General features: G+C 43.1%; 1 protein-coding gene across 1 annotated transcript; it reads left to right on the forward strand.

Moving 5' to 3' along the window:
• The first annotated feature begins 6 nt into the window (after nt 1-6).
• hcn2b (hyperpolarization activated cyclic nucleotide-gated potassium channel 2b) lies at nt 7-26,102 on the forward strand. Its single transcript, XM_029001627.1, has 8 exons — nt 7-624; nt 2,268-2,691; nt 5,648-5,809; nt 10,149-10,367; nt 16,655-16,801; nt 17,323-17,563; nt 19,596-19,760; nt 22,522-26,102. The coding sequence occupies exons 1-8, from the start codon at nt 149-151 to the stop codon at nt 23,430-23,432; spliced, it is 2,745 nt and encodes a 914-aa protein (XP_028857460.1). The 5' UTR covers nt 7-148; the 3' UTR covers nt 23,433-26,102.
• The last annotated feature ends 552 nt before the right edge of the window (nt 26,103-26,654 follow it).

Genomic DNA, 26,654 nt, shown 5'->3' on the forward strand with positions numbered 1-26,654 from the left:
TGTGAGGATACTCGCACCAGGAGGGGGAGCAGCAGCAGCGCTCCACCGCCTGGCAGGGACTCCGCGCCCCGTTACTTCGGCGCTGCTCACGCAGGAGGATGCTGCCTGGCGCGGCATCTGGGGCGGAGTGGACGTGGACGCCACCGGCATGACATGCGACCGAAACGGGGCTCGCGTTAGAAGCGCCGTCGGTCCGGTTCCCGAGCAGGTGAAGCAGACAGGTGGATCGGTCGCACCCGGCGACGAGGAGAAGCCAACTGTCGCCGCCGCCATGGACCACGCGTCCGGCGCCGAGAGCACACCTGCCGGCCACGCCGGCCCGGAGAAAAGGGAGTCCAGAGTTTCCTTCTCCAACGCGCCCAGCAGGAAGGCCTCCCAGATCCAGCAGAATCCCAGGAATTCCGTCGCCTTTTCCAAGACGGACGATGGCGCCCAGATCGTGGAGGAGGACGGCGAGCCGAGGGACAATCGAACTTACATGCAGCGCCAGTTCAGCGCCATGCTGCAGCCCGGAGTTAACAAGTTTTCTCTGCGCATGTTCGGCAGCCAGAAAGCGGTGGAAAAGGAGCAGGAGCGCGTAAAATCGGCCGGGAACTGGATTATCCATCCGTACAGCGATTTCAGGTACGAGGCATAAAAACGTAAAGAACCGAGCCGGATCCACGCATGGAAGTTAATAGCGTGTGCACCTGGTTTCGATTGATGAGAATAATAATTAAAAAAAAAAAAAAAAAAAACAGGCTCATATGCATAGTTTTCAGAGGCCACGGGGATGCTTTTCACGGTCCACGAGAGGTGAACACTTTTTTTTTTACCCGGGGCGTAAAAAGGAGCTTCTGTAATCGTCCCAGATCGAAGACGAGAGATATCACTGGAATTAAAAAAAAATTAACACGTAACTTACCGTCGACCGTTTCCAAGAGGTCAACGCCCCTCCTTTGCCATTGTGCCAAACCCCAACAACAAAAAAAACCCACTGAATCCGGTAGTTATACAAAAAAAATATTATCAAAGAGGAATATTCACAGTTTCGCGTGTTTAGTGTGCAACCTGTTCACTCTCCACGGACAATTATTGACTTTGCTTCGCAGGGGGTTGATGGGAAGTGAAGTCCGTTCAAATGCTGCCACCCCTATGAAGCGTGCCACGCATTTCCCTACAAAATCTAGCCACGCGTGCTCATTTAACACACGAATTGTATAGAAACCACGACAATTTGATTTCTACAATAAAGCAATATCACAGTTGGAAAGTTCGTCATCGTCTTGCCGGCACATGACACGCCAGACGTGAGCTGGCCTCCGTGGGCAGTGGTTCCATCGCGGACCCCTCCTGACCGCCGGCACTTCGACACTTTTTTTTCACGATATTCCGCCTTTGTTGTCGCTCCGGCGTGACCTTGCCGTGACCTTGCGGGGGGCACGAGTGTGACACGGGGCGGAAAGATGCATGCGTGAAGAAAGCAAAAGCTCGCCTCGCCTGCGCTCCGTAGTTCGGGGTGTCGTCCCGTCGCAGCGAGTCCGATAAATCATTTTTAAAAAAGCCAAGAAGCGGCGTTTTAGCTGCGACATGAATGAAAGCGGCGGCGGGCGACACCGCGCCTGTCACCACGTGTCTGGCAGAGCCGCTACAAACCCACACATGTCGTTTTACGTCCTTGTTTTAATACCGGGGGGTTTCTGCAAAAACCCTTCGGGCGTTTGGAGAATATTTACGTTGTATATTCGACTCTGTATTGCTCACATTTCACTGGTTTCTTCAAAGATGGTTGACAAGGCAGTTTTGACCATTTCATGCCGCGTTGTGTCACCAGCTATCCTCATAGTTTACATTTTTAGGTTAGTAGGTTATACATATTTATGTGTTTGTATTGCCCTGCTACTCTACCAAAGTTAGCCCAAGGCAAATTTTTATGTGAAGTCCAGGTGACTATTAAAAGTTAACAACGAACAAATAATAAGCATACAGTACAAATAACGTAAAACAGTACACACCATATCAGTCAGTCAGTATATAGACTGTACAAAATTTGCCTTGCATAGGAAAAAAAAAAAAATATATATATGTGTGTGTGTGTTTAGCTACTAAGACCACCTAAGGCCAACTAAAACTCGCTTCCAGCATCTTGCAGATTCATTTTTTAAAATTTAACTATTAAGAACTACAACTGACAGCCTAGCCATGCTGGTGGTATTTTAGGTATCATTATCCATATTGGCATGTTGTTATCTTACTCACACCTTCCTCTTCTTCTCAACACCCTTCAGGTTCTACTGGGATTTCACAATGCTCATGTTCATGGTTGGCAACCTAATTATCATTCCTGTGGGCATCACATTTTTCAAGGATGAGACCACCACGCCATGGATTGTCTTTAACGTGGTGTCTGATACCTTCTTCCTCATGGACCTGGTTCTGAACTTTCGCACTGGCATTGTGTACGAGGACAACACCGAGATTATACTAGACCCCACCTTGATAAAGAAGAAGTACCTGAGGACCTGGTTTGTGGTGGACTTCGTCTCTTCCATTCCTGTGGATTATATATTTCTGATAGTGGAGAAGGGCATTGACTCTGAGGTTTACAAGACGGCCAGGGCGTTGCGGATCGTGAGGTTCACCAAGATTCTGAGTCTTCTTCGGCTGCTACGTCTCTCGAGACTCATCCGCTACATCCATCAGTGGGAAGAGGTAATGCCAGTACACCTAGTGGTACACAATTCGGTGTTCTGGGAGAACCCGAGAGTTTAACCTCTCACAGTTGGACTTCTTCCTGGTCTTACACCTCCATACAAGTGTGTTTTTGTAGTGAAGTGATTGTCACATGTGATACACAGCAGCACAGCACACGGTGCACACAGTGAAATTTGTCCTCTGCATTTAACCAATCACCCTGAGTGAGGGTGCCCTGGGAGGGTGTGTGGGGACGGTGATTTTCTCAGTGGCACCTCAGTGGCACCTTGGCAGATCGGGATTCGAACCGGCAACCTTCTGATTACGGGGCCGCTTCCTTAACCGCTAGGCCACCACTGCCCCATAAGGTTCGGTAAGCCAAACCATTAAATGTTACCGTATAACCATGAAATCATATTGACCACATAACTCCCGAACGCTAGTTACGTTTTTGGATGGTTAGCATTAACTACTGCTCACTTTACAGAAGGCCTGTGTCAGGGACAACGAGGCCCTCCGAAGCCAGATTTATTACCGCTCTGGTTAACCTTGGCTCTACCGTACGCCCGAAATCACACTGAGACCTGACAAGCGAGGAACACCGCGCTCGACGTTTACGCTGCTGGCAGCGGTTTACTCTAATAAAAAGATATCACGCAGAGGTACTGGGCCTGCTGACACGCTGGCTTACGGTTGTACCGGAACCTAACAAGCGGACCACTACAATATCATCTGTTCGGAGTCTATTAGATTTGTGCAGTTTGACAGTGATCATGATCTGCAGAGTTTCATCAGTAAGCGAGACACGTGGAAGGATGTAATATGGCGGAAAGTAATATACACTCAGGAAACCGGGGTCGGGGTAATTCTAACCGTTCCAGCCGGGGAGAAGCAGGAAATTCTCCCCGAGACTCTGCCGACTCTGATGCGGGAACGAATTAAGCGAGCCTGTGTGCTCCAGCATACCAGCTCTGATCTCGTGCGAGGTGGCCCGTGATAGGCGTTTTTTCAGGGACAAGGGCCCGGAACACACAGAGCAATTTCCTCAAGAGGACAGTCCCCCTCCACACACACACACACACACACACACTGTCCACTGCCACATTTACAGAGGATGTTTCTGGGCTTTCGTCTTTTCTTCATTTTCATTCCAATCCCTGGAGGCTGTTGTTCTTGATCAGATTGTCCTCAGGAACCCAGGTCCCCTCTGCTCTGTCTTAAAGTGTAGGATTACTTTAATGGGAGCATTACACAATTTCTGCCGGTAATGTCAATTATATATCAAGCCTGTGTGTGCCATTTTCTTTTTTTTGAGGCACTAGACGTTAACGTCACATCAGGGATGTGTTGTGGATTTACAGTACCCACTCAGCCCTTTTTGTTGGTGTGTACATATTTCTGACAACTTCTAAACGAGAGGGATGATTGACAGCTCTCATGCACCCATTTCTTATTATGGAGAATTCTGCTGTCTATACCTCACACTCCCAAGCATAGTACAGGCCATCTCTACTCTTCCAAGATCCCTTTTGTATGGGGGTGTGTGAGCAGACATCACATATGAAATCTCTGTTATTTCATTTCATTTTTACTTCCTAATTTTAAATTTCCAATATGACCATGTGGCCACAATGAAACATATTTGACCAAAAAACAACAAGATGGTTTTTATTAAAATACGAATCACATTTCGGAAGCCACCAGCACATAATTAATGCATCTTTGTAGTAAAATGTTTTGCTAGATACAGCCACCATTTACATCTTACAGATGTCAAGTCACAATATAACACAGATCCTGTTGAGTCAGTGCACCTCAGTGTTTCCTTTAACAGGCAATATCACAATGCTTATGATGTTAATAAAACAATACCTTTATCACCCACACACACACACACACACACACACACATACATATATAGGGAGAGAGAGAGAGAGGCAGAGAGAACAGGCCCAGTTTACTGATGCACCCTGATGCTTTTCTAGGCCTATTAGAGAAGGTGTTTGATTGTTTGATTCTGGAACAAGTCACAGCTTAACGGTTGACCCTCAGCGTCAACACTTTGGTGGAGAGGAGGATTTTTTTTAGCCCATTGCTGTGGAGACAGAAGGGTGTGAAAGAAGGGTGTGTGTGTGTGTTCCTCACCCTTACACTCTCAAACAAGCCGCTGCCTTGCACATGTACACCACTATTAAACGGCTGGAATCTTGGACTGACTAAAACGTCTACTGATCTGCTTAAATGAAGTGTTCAACTTCTTGCTTACTCATGTTCCAAGTGCTTGCTGCATCACAGAAAAACCACTCTGAAATCTGAGCCCATCACCATCTTCTTCTGATAATATTTATGGCCTAGTTCTTATATAGGACACTTGGCTTGTCTCAGGTGCAGAAAGCTTTGTTTCTCTGTTTGAAGGTAGTGCGCACCCTCCTGTTGGGCTTTTTTTTAAAACACACACACCCAAACTGTGGCACATTCACAGGCCTGTCCTCCCAGTGCCCTCCCTTCTCTCCTCATTAGGGCCAGATTTAGGAGTGACAAAAACCACGCTGGTTGTGTCTTTTCTGTTTACTGACAAAAATCGTGAAATAATCTCGTTTGGCTTATTAGAATTCATATCAGCTAATGAGCTCTGCAGCTCTGCCTCACTAATGAAGGAGATTTTAATAAGGCTAATGTTTTCAAAGGATGTACATTTGGGGCTTTCCTGAAGCCGGGCATCCTCATGCAAAATGCATTCTGAGTTTAACCACTCATTTCATTTCGCCTCCAAACGTGATTACAATACAGAGAACTATCACATGCCAAAATAGAATTAAACTGGATGTGTTTTTGAACGTTCTCGTCTCATATTCCAATATGAACATTTCAAACAGAATTTTGAATGAAAACTCATTTTTACTACATAAGCATCTGAATGTTTGTCGCGGTCACACCAACATCCTTTTTTTTTTTTCTGTCTCTGATTTGACAGATCTTCCATATGACCTATGACCTGGCCAGTGCCGTGATGCGGATCTTTAACCTTATTGGCATGATGCTGCTGCTGTGCCACTGGGACGGCTGCCTTCAGTTCCTTGTACCCATGCTGCAGGACTTCCCCGCCGACTGCTGGGTGTCTCTTAACAAGATGGTGGTAAGTGCGGTCCTTTCTATTTTGATCTAATATTTTCCTTCAGTTATAACTTTTTTGTACGCTATGTATTGTGCTTGGTTTTACCCATCAAAAAAGAAAAAGCATGCTTTTGAAGGATTAGTAAAGGTCCCGATGAATATCATGGTAATTCTTATTAACGTTACAAATTCGGAGATAATTAGACAGAGGTGTAATTTAATTGGGTTAAAGTGATTATAAATGAGAGAAGTAAGAGAGTCAGCAGCAGCGGCAGATCCCTGACCTCATTTGCCTTCTCTGCTTTGCCTTTTTTCCTAGACAGTGTTCTCAAAAAGCACCTCGCCCAGACTTTGCACTCAGGCAGATGTGTTTGGGAAAAATAAAAATAGCGCTGGCATGGTACAATATTTATTTGAGGACTGAATCAGGGCCAAACTGGAGTTGAGGTTAGGGTGTAGCCGAATGCTGTTTGGCAAAGAAGGTGTGTGGCACTAGCAGTGACCATATGGTGGCCACTGTGGATCAAGTCGGTGAGCTGTGCCGCCCCTGCTGGTGCATCCCTTTCCAGCCCCGCCCACAGACCTGGGCATGGTTACGGTCACAGGGCACCCAAACCCCAGTTCAGAACACATCAACAGAAGCTGCACTCTGTTTTCTGTTGACATGGGAGAGATTATTGGGATTATTATTATTAATAAAATTATTATTAATGGGGAAGAACACCCAGAAGGTCCTCATTTTGAAGAAAAATAATATTTATTTAAACGCGAAATAAACAAAAGGCATGATGGCCAAAAAGAAAACAGCACTAAACACAAAGCAACCTTTCGCCGTGTCACTCAACATAAGGAACTTAGAGGGGTGTCCACATTAATGCTGTAGAAACTACTGGCTGCTGCATGCAGTTTTGAAACGGATCCTGATCACTTATGCCAAATTAGTGTCAGCTGGGAGTGATCAGCACCCGTTCAGGTCATCACATCACACAGGCGGTTGAAAAATGGCAAATGGGTGTAAAGTGAAGTGATTGTGAAACACTGAAATGTGTCCTCTGCTGATCGCACGGGCGTGAGCATCATTATAGCAATTTTTCTTTGTCTATGTCTCCCTCTTTATCACAGTGGTGTGCACCGTGTGCTGTGCTGCTGTGTATCACAATGGCAATGACAATCACTTCACTCACTCACTTCACACCTGTTTACACCAGTATTGAGACCATTCAGGTTTCCAAAGGTGTCAGCTCCCAAGTGCCCTCACCGCCTCCAGTAGCAGGCACTCTATATCGATGCGCTGCAATTTTTTATTTCAGGCACCATCTTGTTTGCTGCACTCACTTCATTCACCTCATTCGTTACCTGTTGCCAGGTACCAGGTCTTTGGTGACACCCTTGTCACTTTCTGCCCTTTACTGTTATATTTCCTGTAGTCCATAGCTGCTACATTTACATTTACAGCATTTATCAGACACCCTTATCCAGAGCAACTCAGGGTTAAGTGTCTTTCTCAGGGACACAATGGTAGTAAGTGGGATTTGAACCTGGGTCTTCTGGTTCATAGGTGAGTGTGTTACCCACTAGGCTACTACCACCCTACAGATATGTGGGTTTTAACATTCATATGTGTTTTTTTTTTTGTTTTTTTTTTTAACTCAGTCTGTGTTGGACAACAGCATCATATTTCAAACATTACTGAAGCACATGTGGGGTTCAGGAAGTCTAAAATGTCATGTTTCCATAAATGAAACCGATGTGCTTAATCATATGTAATGGCCCATACCTACTCTTCTTTACAGACGTTCTTCATCTAGGGACCCCCACGCTCTCGTTTTCTGACATCAGCCAGTCCTATTCCTTTCAGCAGTCATCTGCCATCAATCAAGGTCACAAACTCTCAAGAGGCATACGGCTTCAACAGAGAGAGTCGCAGTGATAAATGATCTGTCTCCACACCACCCTAGACACATTCTTTCCAACTAACCAGGTGAAACTGGGAAATGAGGGATTTGTGGACTTTTAATGCATTTAATTAATGTTAATGCAATTTAATTAATGTTTCCTGCTGGTGACGTGGTTTCATTGAAAATAAGCTACTGGAGATGAAAATGCCCAGCTTGGTGGAATTAGACTAAAACCTCTCATCCTTTCCGATCGGTCAATATACAATAACATCAATGACCCCTGGTCAAGTCACTTGCCTCCTGTGTTGGTCAGATCAGAGCGCTCCTCTCAGACGTTATGTAATTGGAATTACTGGGACTCGTTGTAGCATCACACTGCCCAGTCAATACCCATAAGATGAATGGGAAAGCTCCGCTCTCTGGTGATATTGGCTGCTCAGATGCAAGCAAGCCTCTGCAGCTCTTTGGCCTGAGTTCTGCGTGCACCCCCCCAATCCTGGTGCAAATCTCTGCCATACCCCTTGCCAAGTCTAGGGCAGTTAAACAAAAAGCTGCAAACCCACAGCTAGAGAACAGACAGTGACATGAATCCAAGCTATCCCTGCCGTTTCCACCTCCAGGAGTCTGGAACAAATGCCGATTAATCTTTGATTATGTCATTATACAGCCTGAGTGTGCAGCAGTGAGCTTTGTTTAAATGGATTATGCTGTGGTGGGGAGTGAAGTCAGATGAAATCCACTGTGCCTAATGCTGGGTCTGTGTCATGTAGAGTGAATGCGGTGAATTCAACACATTTAGGCAATCCAGAAAATATATTCTCTAAACCCTGGATAAGCCTATATATTTACAGACGTGCCAAAAAATGTTCTCACTGGAATACATCCACCTCCTGAGTGCCATTATTGGCCATTATTAGTGAAGAGACCTCAGACTGGCAGGCTTGGCCAACATATTAAAACACCTGACAGTGATTATATATGATTTTCTCACTGTCATAGCCCTACGAATACCTGTGTGGATATATGCGCGCTTTATAAACAAAAAAAATTAATGTTTGACAAATTTTGAAAGAAAGACATTTGAAATATTGAACCCACATCTGCTGATGCATTAGATACTGTAATAGTGTGAATTTGGCCAGTTTTATTGCTTTTATAAATCTGTGCAACTGTTTTCAGCTCTACTAAGACCATGGAAAGTTTTTTCTAATAATGATTGAGGCTATTAAAGTGACAGACTTGGGTTAATGAACACAGCATTCTATTGGAAGTCAAGACTGATAAAGTTCCTCTCTACAAGTATGCAAATATTCCATCATTAACAAACATTTCCAGTAATTTGGTATTTTTAATACCAGCAAAAAATACTTTTGAACCGTAATGTACTGTATGTTGCTTCAATGTCCATTGATACATAATGTTTGTGTTTTTGGGTTCCAAAAAATTAATGTAATCTGAGAAAGATGGGTGTGTTAACAAAAATGGAATTCTGAAAGATGGTGCTCGTTGAGTGTTATGATCAGTCTTGAAAAAGGGCTGCGTGTGTGTGTATGCAGTTGGTTGCGTTGGTCATTATATATTCAGGCCATTCAGGCATTAAGACCAGGAAACTTTCTGTTTCCATGCATGCTATATTAACTGAATTGATCCATTCATTTTTGTTTCCGCAACATGAAGGTAGATGACTAGCCGGTGGACCTGCATTAAAGCAGGCTGCTGCGTTAATGCAGGGCGGAGAGGTTTTGAAGGTGGAATGCCTAAACACCCACCTTTTTTTTTTTTTGGTTTTTGCTCCCAGCGTTCCCAGCATATAGGGAGGAAAGGAAGACTGTGAACTGTGTGTCTGGATAGTATGTGTTTGTCTTTACTTTTGTCTGCCAGAGTGTGCTGTGTGTACATTACAGTTTGTGTCCTCTGGGCGGCCCGTAATTGGATGGGGCTGTTTTTGCCCGTCGGGTGCACTCTGTGCCCAGCATGGTGGTGGATGAAAAGGGGACCGGTCCACTCTGCCCCCTGTCACGGCCCAGAGGTGCTTCCGCCCCTGCTGCTGAGGCCAGGCATGCTAATCTCCGATTACCTGCCTGCTGCCATTCCCGCCATTCCCGCCCCTCTCCCCTCTCCCCACCACAATCATAGAGCCCTCGGTGCCCACCGCACATTCTGCTTGGAAAGGCCAACATAGATGGAGGGATTTTCAGACATCATGGCCAGCTGTGTGTGTTTGTGTCTAGGAAAAATCAGGCTCAGATGACCCCAGCGCAGCACGTTAGGGCAGAGACCCAGATCAGACCCAGTTCTGCAGAAAAGTGGTGGGGTTTCCAAAACTTAGAACTATGACATGATATGCCTGCTAATCTACTCCCTTCTTCCTTTTCTTTTCTTTCACTGTCTCCTGTCGGCCGCTCTTTCCCCCTCCCCCTCGGATTTTTCTAACCCCTCTTTCCCCCTCCTTCTCTTTTGCAGAATGATTCGTGGACCGAGTTGTACTCGTTCGCTCTCTTCAAGGCCATGAGCCACATGCTGTGCATCGGCTATGGCCGGCAGGCACCGGAGAGCATGTCGGATATCTGGCTGACCATGCTGAGCATGATCGTGGGCGCCACGTGCTACGCCATGTTCATCGGCCACGCCACCGCCCTGATCCAGTCGCTGGACTCCTCGCGCCGCCAGTACCAGGAGAAGGTGAGCCTCCCATGAGCCTGGGCCACCGTGACCCCTCCACCGTTTCGCTTACATCTGAACGGCGCTCAGAATTTGTTGTGGTCTTTTGCAGCCTGTCACGAGGACCACCCACTTCAGTTATTAATGAGGCTTTGTTCTCGTAATTGTGGCATCTGGCATGTGTTTACGAGTGCCTGTGACTCCCAGCCCTGTCAGATACCATTTTGCTGATTAGGAGCTCCCCCATTTCAATCCAGACACTCTGATCTTCTCATTTTCCAGCTCGCCTTTTGACCTTGAAGGAAAGCAGGTTAGGCCGTAGATTGCATTTCTTGTTTAGTTGAGTCTGTCTCAGGCGTAAGTAAAAAGGAAAGTGGCTTCTAATGTAATCTTTTCCTGTAGGCCTGCTATCAGTTTACATTAGTGAGAGTGAGAGTGAGGCCGAGATGGAAACGACATCACTTGTGTTAAAAGCGGCCAGTCGAGGTGTGTAAGTCTCACCGGGTCAAACAGCCGATTAGCACCGAATGACTGGCCTCTCGGTGTCTGGATTTTTACTTGATGAGGTAAAGAGGATTGTGTTTGACTCCCGACATGACGCACGCTTGCAACAGGTCCATCACATAGGACCTGGAATGATGCAGAGGCGAAACCAGGGTCTCTCACGGCCGCTCGTGCTGTTTTTCTCTCTTTACTAACCATTAAATTCTGTCCTACCCAGCTCTGAAACCTCTAACGGTGATAGCGACAACAATTGGGTTTTGACCCTCTTGGCAGAGGGGCTTCTTTGTACAAGATAACATAAGCACTCATGAGGGGGCATGAAGTTTAGTTTCCAAGAGACGATGCAAACAGATGCTTTTTTCCCCACTAGACAGAGATTTTGAACCAGGCTCGGAATCGAATCGTTGTCGTGGTGGCTTGTTACCAAGCTAAAAAATGACTGTTGACACGTTCTGCAGCGGTGCATACAAATATTCAATGCGGTATCTGGTTATGGTTCAGTGTGCGAGTGCTGTTTATATTCCTGCACAAGATTTTTGGCAGTGGCTCAGACAAAGCCAAAAAGTCCCAAACATCCACCCACACACACACACACACACACACACACACACACCCACACACACACACACTGGGCCGTGTCTTTAAACTCTGATCGAGTCTGGCTAGTCCCTAAAACTGATGGAACCGACTGTGACTGTAGCCGGGGGGTTAAACGGGAAGCTCAGGGGCTTCCGAGCAGGACAGGGGCCGGGCCTGCCCTCTGGGCCGACTCTGTTAGCCAGGAGAAGAGGCAGCAGCTCGTGCGGTGTCCTCCTGAAGGTCACTGAGCCTCCATTACATGCCACTGTTCCTGACTGCGGCTTGACAGAGGGCCTACCAGAGGATGGCAGAGTGGCGTGCCGTCTGCCATTATTTAATGGCCTTTCAGAGAAGGCTTGGTCTTCACATGTAATCCATCAGCTCAATGGCCCCACTGTCAACTCCTAAATGTGCAATGCAATTTTACAAAATACTCATTGTGTCAGTGCTTATGCATCACCAGACAACAACAACAAAACATTCAAATACATATGCACACTTCAGAAAGAACTTGCTGATGATTTAAAGGATGCCTGAACTCTGGGGATTTAGATCTATTGAGTAGTATTGACTCGCAAGGAATAGCATCAAAGCTTGGCATGATAGATAATACACTCAAAATCATGACTGGTTAATTCAGGGTCTTCTGGCAGATGGATGGACTGGCTCAGGGTTGTGCATCCTTTTTTTTTCTTCAAATCCCATCACGATCATTTGTCAGAGTACGAACGGTCAGAGAGGCAGACTGGATTAGAAAACGCAATATGTAAGAGCTGAGCTATTTATAGGGCTTATTCTAACTGATGGACACTGTGAAAAATGAATTATGAGACCGAGAGTTCATGTTTACATCCAAGCCTACAGGGTCAGTCACTGAGTGACCTCTATAGGTCAGAGATTATTGCTCTGGATGCCCTATGACCTAAACGAATTGATTCCATGTACATTTCCTCTAGGATTTGTATCAGCAGTTGGGACAGGATATATTTATTAGTACATGTTTATTTAATATAGATCATATTTCTTATTTTATCTACAATGTATAGACTGTATTAACATGACCTTGACCCTCCACTATGGAAAACATAAGTTTTTTTTGTGTAAAACTGAAGTGCTTAGCTGTATTTGAGCTAAAACCTTAAATAAAACCTTTGCAACCGAGTCAGCCTCTGTCTCATGCTCTGTATAAACCAGTCTAGGAATGCAGAGAACATGTCCCCTGCCCCATGGTTGCTCGGCGCTGTGTTTTGCTTCTCTGATACACTATCAGAAGTGACTTTAGGCCTGTGGAGACACAGTGACTCAGTACTGCTCGAATCTGACAGCCAGGAGCTGTCTGTGAAGCTTCAGCTCCAGTGCCATGCCTGCCTGATAATAAGCAGATGGACGTTTGGTTCAGACTGTTCCAGAATCGATAGCTGGATCCTGTACTACCGTATCGGGGGGACAATGTTTCATGAAGGTTGCAAATCAAGCTGAGGTGGAACAACAGCTCATCTTAATGCATAAATATGCAGATATGAAGCAGGAACTCAAAATAATAATGTTCTTGTCATTGCTCATATCATTAGACTCACTTTAGCTTAGCTGCTCATGGTTTTTTTTTTTTTCCATACAATTCAGTACTGTAACTAATGTTTTTAATCCATTATTCTGTTAATTTTTTTAAAATAGATTTATCCATAGTCCATATCCCACCATTTATAGTTTTAGATATTTCTCTTCTCTGTTTGTTACTTTATTATGTTATTATTTTTATAAGATTTATTTATCATAATTGTGTCTTTTCTGTTTTAACACCTCATCTTTTGTAATTGTAATCACTTCACTGCCTCTGGTGTTTCTTCCTGCAAGTTTATGAGATCCATGATAGCTTTCCCTCAATTCCTCTTCTTTTATTGTTTATTGGATTTTACAGTTGGGTGCAAAGCACTTTATGGGGGTGGGGTGGTGCCCTGCGCTGTGCCCGGTGTCCAATGTTCTTACTGTATACAGTATGTGAAGTGAAATGATTGTCATTGTGATACACAGCAACACAGCACGGTGCACACAGTTAAATGTGTCCTCTGCATTTAACCCCATTACTGAGCAGTGGGCAGCCATGACAGGCACCCTGGGAGCAGTGTGTGGGGACGGTGCTTTGCTCAGTGGCACCTTGGCGGATCGGGATTTGAACCAGGAACCTTCTGATTACGAGGCCGCTTCCTTAACCGCTAGGGCACCACTGCCACATGTAAGAAACATGATGATGATGAAACACTTTATTGCCGTTGCAATATATCACGTCACTAGTACCAGCGAAATAAGATGGCCATCAGCCCGACCATACACATCACATTACAGGGGGTAGACAGGTCAGGAAGACAGAGGATATAGGAAGAACAGAGAAAAACAGAATTAAATGTGGAGCGAGGAGGAAAGACTAAAAAAGAAAAAAAAAACATCCCCCAGACTATAGTCCAGTAGGGAGCACATAGTGGGAACTGAAGAAAAAAAACTTTCTATATGATGGATTGATTAATTAAAACCACTAGTATATGCAGAATGATACAGGGTAATCCTGATAAGAACTGGTCCATACCTCCACCCAGGGTTACTGTGCAAGGATTAGTCAGAGAATTGCTAAATGACATTTTATACCCAGGGGGGGCTGGCCGGTGGGGACACAGAGGATTCTGATTGCGGTAGTGTTTGGGGACCTTTCTGCCTCAGAAGACACAGGGCTACCTCAGAGACATGCCTCTGCTGTCATAGCTGGGCAGTCACCTGGCTATAAAGGGAAGCATATATTTCTCCAAAAAGCACAATTTTTTTCCAGCTCTATCCTTGTTCATAGTGGCAGTATTTCAATGCCTCAGGCAGCTCATGTTCCCCTGTCTTTAGTTCTCTTATCTGTCCACAAATCTTTCCTTCAGTCTAAGAAAGGTTTAGGAATAAAAAGACTCTGGGACAGCTTCAGTGCTCCTTGTCTTTTTTGCAAAGCAAGATGGATGGATACTATTCTTCCAAAAGGAATCGCCTCTGGAAGGTATTCCCTGGAGACGGAGATGTTCCTCCATGATGTTGGGTGAAGATAAGATAATGGGTATATAATGTACATAAGTATACACACTCATCAACCATTCGGGTTTGTCCTGTCCATGCTCAAAGATGCCACTCCCATAGAAATTGTGGCTCAACATTTTTTTCCTAATTAGTTTGTCTTGTTGTACATTGTTGGTTTTGTAATAATTAAATTATGCACAATGTATAGATTTACAGTTTGTAAAGACACAACAAATTGCAGACAAGGTTCACAAAGTCACTTTTTAAAGGACCCCTATTATGATTTTTTTTTTCATAATGAATCTGAAGTGTCTTTTCTGACTCTTTCTGACTTTAAGCAATTTACTTATCCTACTGTAAGTAATTAAGAATAATTGGATTGAATCGGATTATGCTATTAAACTGTTTCATTTCGCAGTACAACCATTTCTAAACATTCCGTGCCCACCATTGAACTCCACATGCGAAGATATGTGTGAGCAGGCCATAGAATTTGTTTGTGAATGACTTTTTTTAAAAATTATTATTCCAGAATCGCATGTAGAGCTTTACAACCCCTTGTCTTTTTTTTTTTTTTTTTTTTTTTTTTTTTTTTTTTGAATAATCAGTGAAGGTGGCTGCTTCCTTGGGTCAGTAATGACTCCAATGTGTGATGTGTGCTTAAAACGAAGTTCATTGAGCCGTTGTGAAGCAAATACATTAAGTGCATGTGTCACTGTGCATGTCCACCCTTTGACCATTGCAGCTCTCCAATTTAATTTTCATTAAGCACATTGAGGAACAACTCATTAAATTGATTTGCTGTTGTGCAGCAGTAAAAACGATGTAGATGAGTATATGAGGAACTTGTACCATCTGACTCCATTTCTCTAACATGTTACAAATTTATTTAAAAGTAAAGTCGTTGTTGGTGCAGCATAGTTTCCTGCTGCTGCATTTTAATGTTTTTTTTTATTTTTTTATATGTAAGTATAAAAAAACTTAACTTATAAGTTAAGGTGTTCAGGATTGTCATAAGTTTACTTTAACAATTCTCTGGTAAATTTGACTTTTTTCACATTTGCACTGAGGTTTCAGAGAACATATGGTCATGACAATTTGCCTTAGAGTAATTGAAGTCATGGAAATTCTTTTGTAAAAATGTGTAAGAACCCTGTATATGTGAATATGAAATATTTTAGATGATAAGAACCTGGAAGGTTCTTTTCTTTTTGAGATTAAGTCAAAACATTTTTGCCCCAAGTGACTCAAGCTTATTTAAAATATAAATAAAATGTTAACTACAAATATGTAATTGTAATGACAGCCATGCCGGTCCAGAGCCAGGATATTCTATTTTAGTCGTGGTAGACAGCGGCCCCTTGTCACGAGCAGCCGGATTGGCCCCTGACCTCCTGAGCCCTCACGCTCAGTCCTCGCACCGCAGTGATGAGTCACAGCTGAGCCCATTAACAAGCAGAGCCGCATCTTCACCGCCCCATAGAACAGCTACTTATGCAACCGGCTTCCTCATTTCAGGGCAGGTGGGGACTAGGAGGAAATTTAAAATACTTCTAGGCATGTTCATCCAGTGGATTTTTAACCAAAAAACGTTCACTGGAGAGCTTTAAAAAACATTTTTAAAAAAACCTTCTCAGTTTCCTCCTCAAAGTTCTCTTTGCTTGACAGCCCATGAACATCATAAACATGATCTACGCAGGACCACGCCCACCACCACACAATCATCTACAATACATCACCCACAATCCTAGTTACTCTTCAGATGTGTAATAGTGTGTGTGTGTGTATATAGAAAAGTATTTCATTTTTAGGATTCATCATTGCATACATAATATATCCAGCGTGACTGAGGCAGCAGTATTTTTCTCTCTTTGTTTGAGAGAGAAAAATTATATTTGAATGCATGCTCAGTCTCCCTGATACACCAGAGAAGATAGGAATCTCTCATCAGTTTTTGCAGTCACGCCATGCTCTGCTTCATATTTTGTCTTGCATAATAATATTTTTCTTTTACGCTTTTCAGCCTCTGTTTGGGAAAAAAAAAAAAAGATGTATTGCATTTTCATTAAATGGATAATAATAGTTTTATTAGAAAGAAGCACATAAGCTTGCTGGTCATCACTGCTGGACGTGTTTACTTATTCATCTCTTTCTTCCTTCCGCAATATTTCTCTCACCAGTACAAACAAGTGGAGCAGTATATGTCCTTTCACAAGCTCCCTGCTGACTTCCGGCAGAAAATTCACGATTACTATGAGCACCGGTACCAAGGGAAGATGTTTGATGAGGAGAGTATTTTGGAGGAGCTGAATGAGCCGCTGCGAGAGGTAAAAAAATTCTGTTAAACAGATCTTAATCCCACACAGTTTACAACCTGTCAAACATTATTTCCCATGGGGCATCCATTCCACATTCCAAACAACGCATCTGGCCATCCCCATAACCAAACAGTAATTTTGATTCATCAGACCAAACCACCTTCCTCTCTTGCTCCATGCTCCAGTTCCAACGGTCATCTTTTTTGTCTTATGACACCTTCGATCATGATGTTTTTTCAGCAGTTAGATTTTCTGTGAAATTATTATTTCACCGTTGTCCTTCCCTGCACCCGATAAACATCGAAGATAAAGATATTTCGGAGATGTTCTGCGAAATCCATTATAAACACATTAACTTCAAGAACGGAATGTTGAGCCACTGTCTATTGTATCACACCCAAACTCAATATATCTGTATTGTCGGGTACAATGAGCAAGGGCCCCCAGGTTTTACACTTAAAACTGTAGCTTTTAATATGAAAACAGCGGTCATTGATGTGACTTATCAGTTGCACCTTTTCTTCACTCAGGAAATTGTCAACTTTAACTGCCGTAAGCTTGTGGCTTCTATGCCTCTCTTTGCCAATGCTGATCCCACCTTCGTGACTGCCATGCTGACAAAGCTGCGCTTCGAGGTCTTCCAGCCTGGGGACTACATCGTCCGAGAGGGAACGATAGGAAAGAAGATGTACTTCATTCAACACGGCGTGGTCAGCGTGCTGACCAAGGGCAACATGGGCATGAAGCTGTCGGACGGCTCTTACTTTGGAGGTACGAAGCCACCTGCTGCTTCCGGTTATGTTACAGCTCTGAGCGATGATATTATCATCAGAAATACTCTCCAGACGTTTGTTTGTTTCGTGAACGTCTTCCTCTCCACTGCCTCTTTGACTCTCAGCAACATTATGGCCTGAGGTCCTCATGCTGTTGATCCAGAAAATTGCAGCTGTTTTTACTGACTCTTGGGGAAAAGTCGTAGTTTTTTTTCTGTACAGACGAGTTTGAAGCGGCATATGCCACAGGCTCTAAACTGGAGTCACAAATACAGAATTCATGCGGCTAATTAATATAATCTAATTAGTGGCACAGGACTGTGATGGCAATTTATTATGTTATCAAGCATAGCTACTGCAACAGCTTCATTTCAGATGGTACCTAAAGGTCTGCTATGCATGGTTTTCTTTTGGCATAGTGCACTGTGCCATTCCATTTTCCCCATTTCGATAGTTTTATTATAATATAATTTTAAATACTGTGTAGTACTAAATGCCTTAATACACTCTACATTCAATAGATTTTGTAGAATGTAGAGGTTGGTGCTGAATGGTTTAAAGGATGTTTTAATACTAGAAACAGCACATGAGAAGGGACGATTTACCTAATTGTCCGTATAGAAAATCCACCATAGTGCAGAACCTTTTGTTTTCAGGTGAATCACAGGGCCAAGGTTAAGTCCTAGTCATGTCTCAGCAGGCAGGAGTCCCGATACAGGAGAGAGCTACATTAATCTCCTACACTGTAAATCCCTCAGCAGATACCAGGCTGTGAATGTATTCAAGGTCAAAAGCATACGACTCACGGCTTTGTCGCACTATTCAAATGTTGATCAGTCATTGTAGAATTTTTACTGTAGTTAATTAAGATTAATAATGTTTGATTTTATATATAATAATTAGGGGTGGGCATTTAACGTGTTGATTGCGATAAAATAACATGAAAATCTGAGCGAATGCCCGGATCATCCCCCCCCCGGAGCTCCTGTACCGATTCAGATGGAGCTGATTGAAGCGATCCACTCCGCACATGCCCTCAGGGGCCAGGGGGTGTTGATCTGCGCATGCGCTTCAATCAGCTCCATCTGTAGCTGTGAGTCTGTACAGGAGCAGTTTCCATGTTGATGCTTCAAAGTCACCAGAGCGCCGTGTGAGTGCGTGTTTGGGTTATGGGTTCATGTGCGGCAAGGCAACTGAATTGTTCGTCAAATTACCTTTTATGCTTCTGCGGCCTTGCTTTTGTTTTTGGAAAAGAAAAACTTACTTCTAAAATTATTATTATTTTTTTTACTATCCATTTCCCTCAGTTATTCTCTTTGTGATTATTTTAACAATCTACCAAAGGTCAGATGCAAGTATTATGGACTCTGGACAAGTTCCAGCAGTAAAAGTAAATTACAATGTAGTTTTCTTATGCAACCTTAGCCAGAACTAAATGTACCAAACAGGGGTGCTGCTGGTAAGACTGTGGGCTCACACCTCCAAAGCTGGTGGTTTGAATCCAGACCCTGGCTTTCTGTGTGGAGTTTCCTCCAACCATCAGAATGCATGAATCCTACTCTCATTTATGAAGGGAAGTGAAGTGATTGTCATTGTGATGCACAGTGAAATTCGTCAATTTGTCATCCTTAGTGAGCAGTGGGCAGCCTCAGTGGCACCTCAGTGGCACCTTGGCGGATCAGGATTCGAACCGGCAACCTTCTGATTACGGGGCCACTTCCTTAACCGCTAGGCCACCACTGCCCCTTTATCTCTAATTAAACATTTTACTCTGAGAAGAAATTAGTGAATGAAGATCCTGCAGGTTTTGTCAGAGTGATCTGACCTCAGGAGGGTGGAGACGTGTAACAGAAGCACCATCAGCAGCTTTTGTTTATCCATTAGCACCCCCCCCCCCCCACCCTGCATTTTTAATATGGGTGGATATCTAATAATTGTAATAATGTGACTCTTTTCTGTGACCCTGTAGATGTCTGCGTGTTACAGTTTGCATGGTCTTAAAACTTGTTTGTCCATGTCCCCTTGTTCAGAGATTTGTTTGCTGACCCGCGGGAGACGCACGGCGAGTGTACGGGCCGACACCTACTGCCGCCTGTACTCTCTCTCCGTGGACAACTTCAACGAAGTGCTGGAGGAGTACCCTATGATGAGGCGAGCCTTCGAGACGGTGGCGATAGACAGGCTGGACCGGATAGGTGTGTACAATATTTATGTTCAAAAGCTTTTGTTGCCCAGGGAGACATTGGGCTATCGGACCTGCTCTCCCCCAACCCCATTCTGCTGATGCCATACCTGATCACATTACTGATTAGACGTTTACAGAGAGAGCATGTACTTACCGGCAGCTGTTTCCATGGCAGCCACCATTGATTGATGTTTTTTTGTGAATTGTTTAGGATACTGACTGTTCTTCACCTATCAAACCAATGTCACTTATTTCTAATGGAAATACAAAACATTTAAATCTATATGTAAATGTCTTATGACTGATGTAAATGAAACTGTGACAAATTTTTGGGCTATGAGTTAAGAACCTGCATCATACCCCTTCATTTTGTGCACAATTTTTCATCACCATTGTCATCCTGCCAGCTGAAGCTGTTGGACAAACTTCACATTATTTAGGCTACAGTTTGTGTGCCTGCACCAATCAATGAGTCAAAAAGCAAGGGGTGCAGTTCACAGAATGGGTGAAAACAGGCCCATTGGCTCTCCAAAGTCAACACTGATATATAAGTTAGGGTACAAATGGACACATACAAATGCACACATGGGCAGAGGAGGGGGCACATAGGATGGAGAACCAACACTAGAGACAAGAACTTAGCACAATGAACTCGCTCACTCAGTGTCTCACTTCTGTGTTCTTCTGCACGCTGTGTTCAACCAATAACAGACCAGAACAACAGGAAACAGCCAATCACATTTAACTTCTTCTGGTCTGGTATTGGTTGGTTTTGTGGAAAAAGCAGCAATTTGTGAGAGAATAAATGAATAAAATGCACAGGATCCATTTTTTGATGATATTTTCTGTGCACGTTCGCTGGAATGTGGCACAAATGTAACTCCATAAAAGCCACACCCACCCTGTAAAACGGCACTGCTCTCTTAAAGCACCCTACACACTTTACAAGTCATATGTGTGATGTCACAATGTGTAAATGCTGCTGTGGTACCAGTTTTTGAAAACAATCATATTTATTTATTTATTTATCTATCTATTAATTTATTTATTTAGTTTTAATAAAGCTGCCATATTAGGAAATTTACACTTGCAGTAATGTAAAATATTAGTAATTATTAATTGTAATAATTTTAATGAATGATTTTTATTAATAGGCAAGCAAGTGACAGTTATCATATCACGTATTGTAAGATCTCAGTAATTGCAATATGATATTTTTTTTAATCGTTCAGCCCTGAAACCGAAAAATATCACAGTTGGCCCCTAGTGGCTAGGGGGGTAATGTGAGTCTGAATATGAGACTTGGCAGGAAAATTAATAAATCCAAAAATAATATATTTCTTAATATAAAATTCAATTAACACTGTATTTTAGAAGAGCATCACAGTGTCTCTGGCCCTTGGAGAATGTATCTGACCACTAAGATCTGGAGACCACAGGCAGCTGAACGCCTCTGTCTGCAGGACGCTGGAGCTGGGAGCTTGGCTACGGGCCATGAAACCCGCGTCAAGCTGTGAATATGGTGTCATAAACACACACGGCTGAGCTTCTACACCAGACTGTGTGTATATGAATATTGATGAAACGCACTCTGGGGAAAGTCAGGAATGCAAATAAAACATGATGAGGAAAGAGATTTTTATAGATAGCTACTCAGCACTTTACTAAAAAACAAGTATTTTGTATTTTATACTCAATTCACGAAGAATGTATATAATGATGTGTAAAAACATAATAGTAATTGAAGTTCAATCAGTTCAAATAAGATAAGATAAGATAAGATAAACCTTTATTAGTCCCACAAGTGGGAAATTGCGCTTGTCACGGCAGAAAGGGGACAGAAGCAGAAGGTAATAGCAGCAAAAACAGAGGTAATAGCATCACAAAAAAATGATAAGATAAATATTTATCTGTATATATGTACAAATTTACAATTTAAACAGTTAACAATTTAACAGAATGTGCCCAAGTGTGTGTGTTTGTCTGTGTATGTGTGGTCAGCTGCGAGGTCTTTGTTATAGAGTCTGACAGTGGTTGGAAGAAAAGACCTTCTGAACCTCTCCTTCCCACATCGTGGGTGCAGTAGCCCGCCACTGAAGGAGCTGCTCAGTGCTGTCAGAGTTTCCTGCATGGGGTGGTAGATGTTGTCCAACAGGGATGACAGCTTAGCCACCATTCTCCTGTCACTCACCACCTCCACTGGGTCCTGGGTTCAAATGAACATTGTTTAAAAATATAAATAATAATACAATCTTGGTATGCTACAATGTCTTGCAGTTGTGTCTAAAAACATTTTTATCTGACCATTTTCCCTCAGTGATTCTCTTCTTTGCTAAAATGAAGTTTTATTTGTAGGCACTATTCAGCTTAATAGTTGGGACTGAAGCATTCTTTTTAGAGATGAATCTACGTTGTGTCTTCGAAGTCTGTAAAATGGAGATTTAGAAGGTGATGGCACTGGGTATTAATTCCAAAGTCTTAAAATCCATAATTTTCAGAGGTTTGCTGAGGTCCCAGGTCAGTAGGGGTTCCTCTGTGAATTTTTGCCTAGGGTCCCGGCTCCTGTTTCGTCTTTTTGCATTTTGAATCTTTGCTTACAGCCAAGTTATGACCCACCAGTGTGAAATGCAAACACTTGCAATTTCCCCTTTTTGTTCAGGGGTGTATCATGTGATGCTCTTGAGCGAATCAAAATCACAGCCTGATTAATTTATTCTGATGATATTGATTACCTGAGCTATGCTGATTCCGTCTTTTGCTCCTGTATTCAGGCAAAAAGAACTCGATCCTAATTCACAAAGTGCAGCACGACCTCAATTCAGGAGTTTTCAACAACGGGGAGAATGAGATGATCCAGGAGATTGTCAAATATGATCGGGAGATGGTGAAACAGGTGGACCTGCAGAGGCCTCGGGCCATGTCCATGACCCCGTCCATGCATGGAAGTGTGTTCACCTCTCAAGGCCAAACACCAGCCAGCTCTGCTATCGCAACCCTGCAACAGGCTGTGGCCATGAGCTTCTGCCCACAGATTGCCAGTCCACTGGCGGGTCCGGGGGCGCAACAGTCTCCTAGGATGGTGCGACGCTTCCAGGTGGTACAAAGTCTGTCCAGCCCTGTTTCAACATCTCCGGTCCAGTTCCAGCAGGCCATTTACCCTCAGCCTTCAGGCAGTGCCTTTGCCTCTTCCATTGCCAGCCCCCCTGTCCAGAGCCCATTGGCCACTGGAGGAAGAACATTCCAGTATAACTCCGGTCCCATGGGCGGCCAATCAGGATCGCAGCACTCGCTGGTACAGCAGCAGGTTCCTAGCCCTGCTCATCGCCCCGCCGCCCACAAGAGCCTTAGCAGAGATGCTCGTGCCCTGTCTGCCTCTCAGCCTTCCCTTCCCCACGAAGGAGTTCAGCCAGTTGCTCCCAGCCCACCGCAGTCCACCCGTGTGTCATCCACATCCATAGGGCCCCCGCAGAACTTCTCGGGACCTGCCATGGGCCCCATGGGCTTCAGGAGTGTGATGCCACCGAGGATGACCTTACATCACCAAATGTCAGTGGGGGCCTTCCCCCAGGCGTCCCTCCCAGGGGCAGCGATGAGGCCAGGTTCCGGACTGCCCAAGAAGGACTCAATAATCAGCCTTCCTGAATCAGACCAAGTAAGATCCAGGCTATCTTCCAATTTGTGACCTTGAAAACATGCAGAAAATGGAAATCCTTCCAGTCCTTCAATAACTTCCCGTCCACCAGTAATAAACTGAATCTTATGTATGGAATCTGAATGTATGGCGTGCATGTGAACGTATGCTGACCGTTCACCAGCGTGCAACTGAGAGATAATTAACAGGCCCGGGGTATTTCTTTGCTAACAGGATAAAGATACAGCACAGGAAACAGCGGTACAGCGTCCCTGCGTTGACTTTTTTTTTTATTTGCTTCCTTTATTGGAACCATGTTCATGGACTTATCTGCTGTCTTTCACGCAGGTTAAAGTAGCATAAATGGGACAAAGAGAAAATCAGGGAGCTGCTTCAAGCCACGGTGAAAAACTTGTGTTTTTGGGGATTGCCATCTAGCTTAACTGCTAAATTTATTCACAATGCTGTAGTCATAGTGTTAATTTTGGGAGAGGAACATTTTGTGCTACCAATACAGTTTGATTGATTTTTAAACAGTAAAAAATTGTGAAAAAATTGTGAGCGAGGTTACAATTATGATGGTTTTACCTATTTGTATACCAAAGCTGGGTTCAGAGGTTTAAGTGTGTCTGTCACTTACAAAAGCTATGATGGAAACTGCATAAACTGCTTTGTAAGCTGCCTTTACATTTATGTGTGTATTGATCTGTTTTATCCAAATCTTATTTACCTGAATTGTATTTTATCATAGCTTTGTGTTATTGTAATTCTTGCAATACATACAGTGGTCCAGATTTCTACATATATATATATATATATATAAACAAATTACATCGGGTTTAATGTGCAGATGAGACACAAATTGATCTATAACTGAATTTCATAACTGAATAACATTAATGTATTTGATTGACCTGGCCAGGTTGTGGAAAGACCTAACAGCAGTTGATGTTAGGAAACCCACCAACAGCAGAACTGAAATTCCTCCAAGCCAGTGTGCAATAAGGACCAGTACCTGGAAGCATGTAGTTGCTTTGAGATCTAATGTAAAAATCTGGAAAAAGTCTAAAGGCTTCACACTTTGGAACACCATATTCTGTACAAAGGGTAGAGAATATGGATTCCTTCTATCAGGTCTCCTCTGATAAGATGCCGGATTGGTAATAATAGAAATAATTAGAGGAGATTTTCTTGGTGACGTAGTTATTTTTTGTAGTCGTTTCCTACCCACGTTCATGCATTTTTTTACTTTGTTCAAAAGTGTTTTAAATCAAGTGACAATGTAATTGTACAACTTGGTAGCTCATGCAGGTGCTGATGATCTGCCTCTTCCAAATGATCGTTCCTGCTGGGTAGAGTAAATATATATGTAGCAGATCCTATTGTCTAAATAATGAGCTATAATCTATTATACTTTCCATGATTATTTCATTTCTGTGACCTGTTGAAATGTATTCCACCCCATTAGAGGAGAAGCATATCCATGATTCCTGTGCTGTCCATCACCAGTGATTTGAAATGAGGAAGTGTTACTTCACCCCATCACCTTCTGAAAAACTATTTATTTACTTCACTTCTGACTATAATTACATCACACCTCTTGGCTCCAGCCTGCTGAAATGGAGCTACTAGATGATGTGGAAACAGTCTCTGGTTCATAAGAATGAATCATAGTAGACACATTTAGTACAGAAAGGCTTCTACTTTTCAGATTTTACAAAGTCTTCCGTCATCTTTTTTTACAAGCCCTTGCCAAATTTCAATGATCACACGAATGGACCTACATTAAGCAATAACTGTATTTTTTTTAATGCCTTGAGTTATTTTATGCATCAAGAGTCTACCCAGATCAGCACAATCTTGCCAGTAGATTTTGAGATCTCATTCTTATTTAGAAGACCTAGACGTTGCTTAGATCCTACCCTGAGAAAGTACAGTTGCCATGTACCATTTGCTAATGGTAAGTTGGTGAGAAGATGAAGCATTAATGTTTATTAATTTATTGTTGCCTGGCAATAATTAGAGCAGATGGAAGTGTAGTCTCACAAAGAAATCAAACAATACATGGATTAGTGTGGGGCACAAGGAAGATATGATGCCGCTGAGCCACACAAATGACAGATATTTCATTATTGCTGTGGGAGAGAGAGAGAGACAGAGAGAGAACAAATTAAATTATGATTCTATTTGACTTGACAACCTCCATACAGTTTCATACTGTGACCGAGGAGAAATGCTGTGTAACAATGTCCTGTTGATATTACTGTTCCTTTGTTTATCTTAAATTAGCACAAAACTGTGTTTTAATAAAGAAGTACAAGACATTCCAAAAGACCACTCATCATTAAAAGGCCAAGCTTGCACCACACACATATGGATTCTTCCCTCTATGGAGAATTGTACTGGGTCCAATTACGCTGTAAAGTTTCATTATCTACAATGTAATCAATCACAATTATTATGATAAAAAACTCATTCCATATAAATTAAATATGGAGGGAGACAAGCAACAGTTTTTATTTAAACAATGATGCAAAATATAATTAAAGATGTGACGCATTCAGTGTGGTTTGTTGATTTAATAATGTTGAATGTATGTTCACCAAGATAAATAACAGCACATTATCGAAATTCACGTGAAAGAGATTAAATTAGGAAGCACCCAATGACAAATTCTGTATTGTGGACAGAAAAATGGGAATAAATCATTATTAATAACAATTATGATTCTATATTGCTTAATAAGAGAACAAATTGAACAGAGTTCACGCAAACAGATTTGAGGCAAACAGTGTAAAAAGTGCTTTATTGCAACTGTCTTAATTGGAGGTAGCCCGCTGCCAGAATAATAGCATTACCTTCAATTAGCTGTGCAAGAAACAAAGTGCTTTGTCAAAGTTGTCCACTGGCTTGTGTTCTTTCGTGTGTTCTTTGTACCATGCATGCAAGCCAGTTCTGGCAAATGTGTGAATGGCTTCAAGGAGAAGGTGTGGGTGTTCGTTTCTCGAATGTCAGACTCCATGGCCAACACCGTTCGGGCTTCTATAACGGTGCTGCTGTTCATGTGTGCGCTTGATCTCGCCGGTACTTTTCACAGCTCTGCTGATAGACTTTGAGGTGCCAATTGGTTAAGCGACGAACTGGGTGAGGAGATAAGAGGCGACTTGCAGTCCAAGAAAAGAAGAATAAAAGAACTTTGAGCACAAATCTCCTAATAATCCTAATTAATCCCAGAATAAATCCTTTACACCGTCAGAAACTTGGCTAAAACAA

The sequence above is a fragment of the Denticeps clupeoides genome, chromosome 13 (genome assembly GCF_900700375.1).
Source record: "Denticeps clupeoides chromosome 13, fDenClu1.1, whole genome shotgun sequence".
Taxonomy (NCBI): domain Eukaryota; kingdom Metazoa; phylum Chordata; class Actinopteri; order Clupeiformes; family Denticipitidae; genus Denticeps; species Denticeps clupeoides.

Coding starts and splice junctions, on each gene's coding strand:
- hcn2b (XM_029001627.1), top strand. CDS start 149: ATGACATGCGACCGAAACGGGGCTCGCGTTAGAAGCGCCGTCGGTCCG. Junction 10,368..16,654: donor GCCGCCAGTACCAGGAGAAG/GTGAGCCTCCCA, acceptor TTCTCTCACCAG/TACAAACAAGTGGAGCAGTA. Junction 17,564..19,595: donor GGACGGCTCTTACTTTGGAG/GTACGAAGCCAC, acceptor CCCCTTGTTCAG/AGATTTGTTTGCTGACCCGC.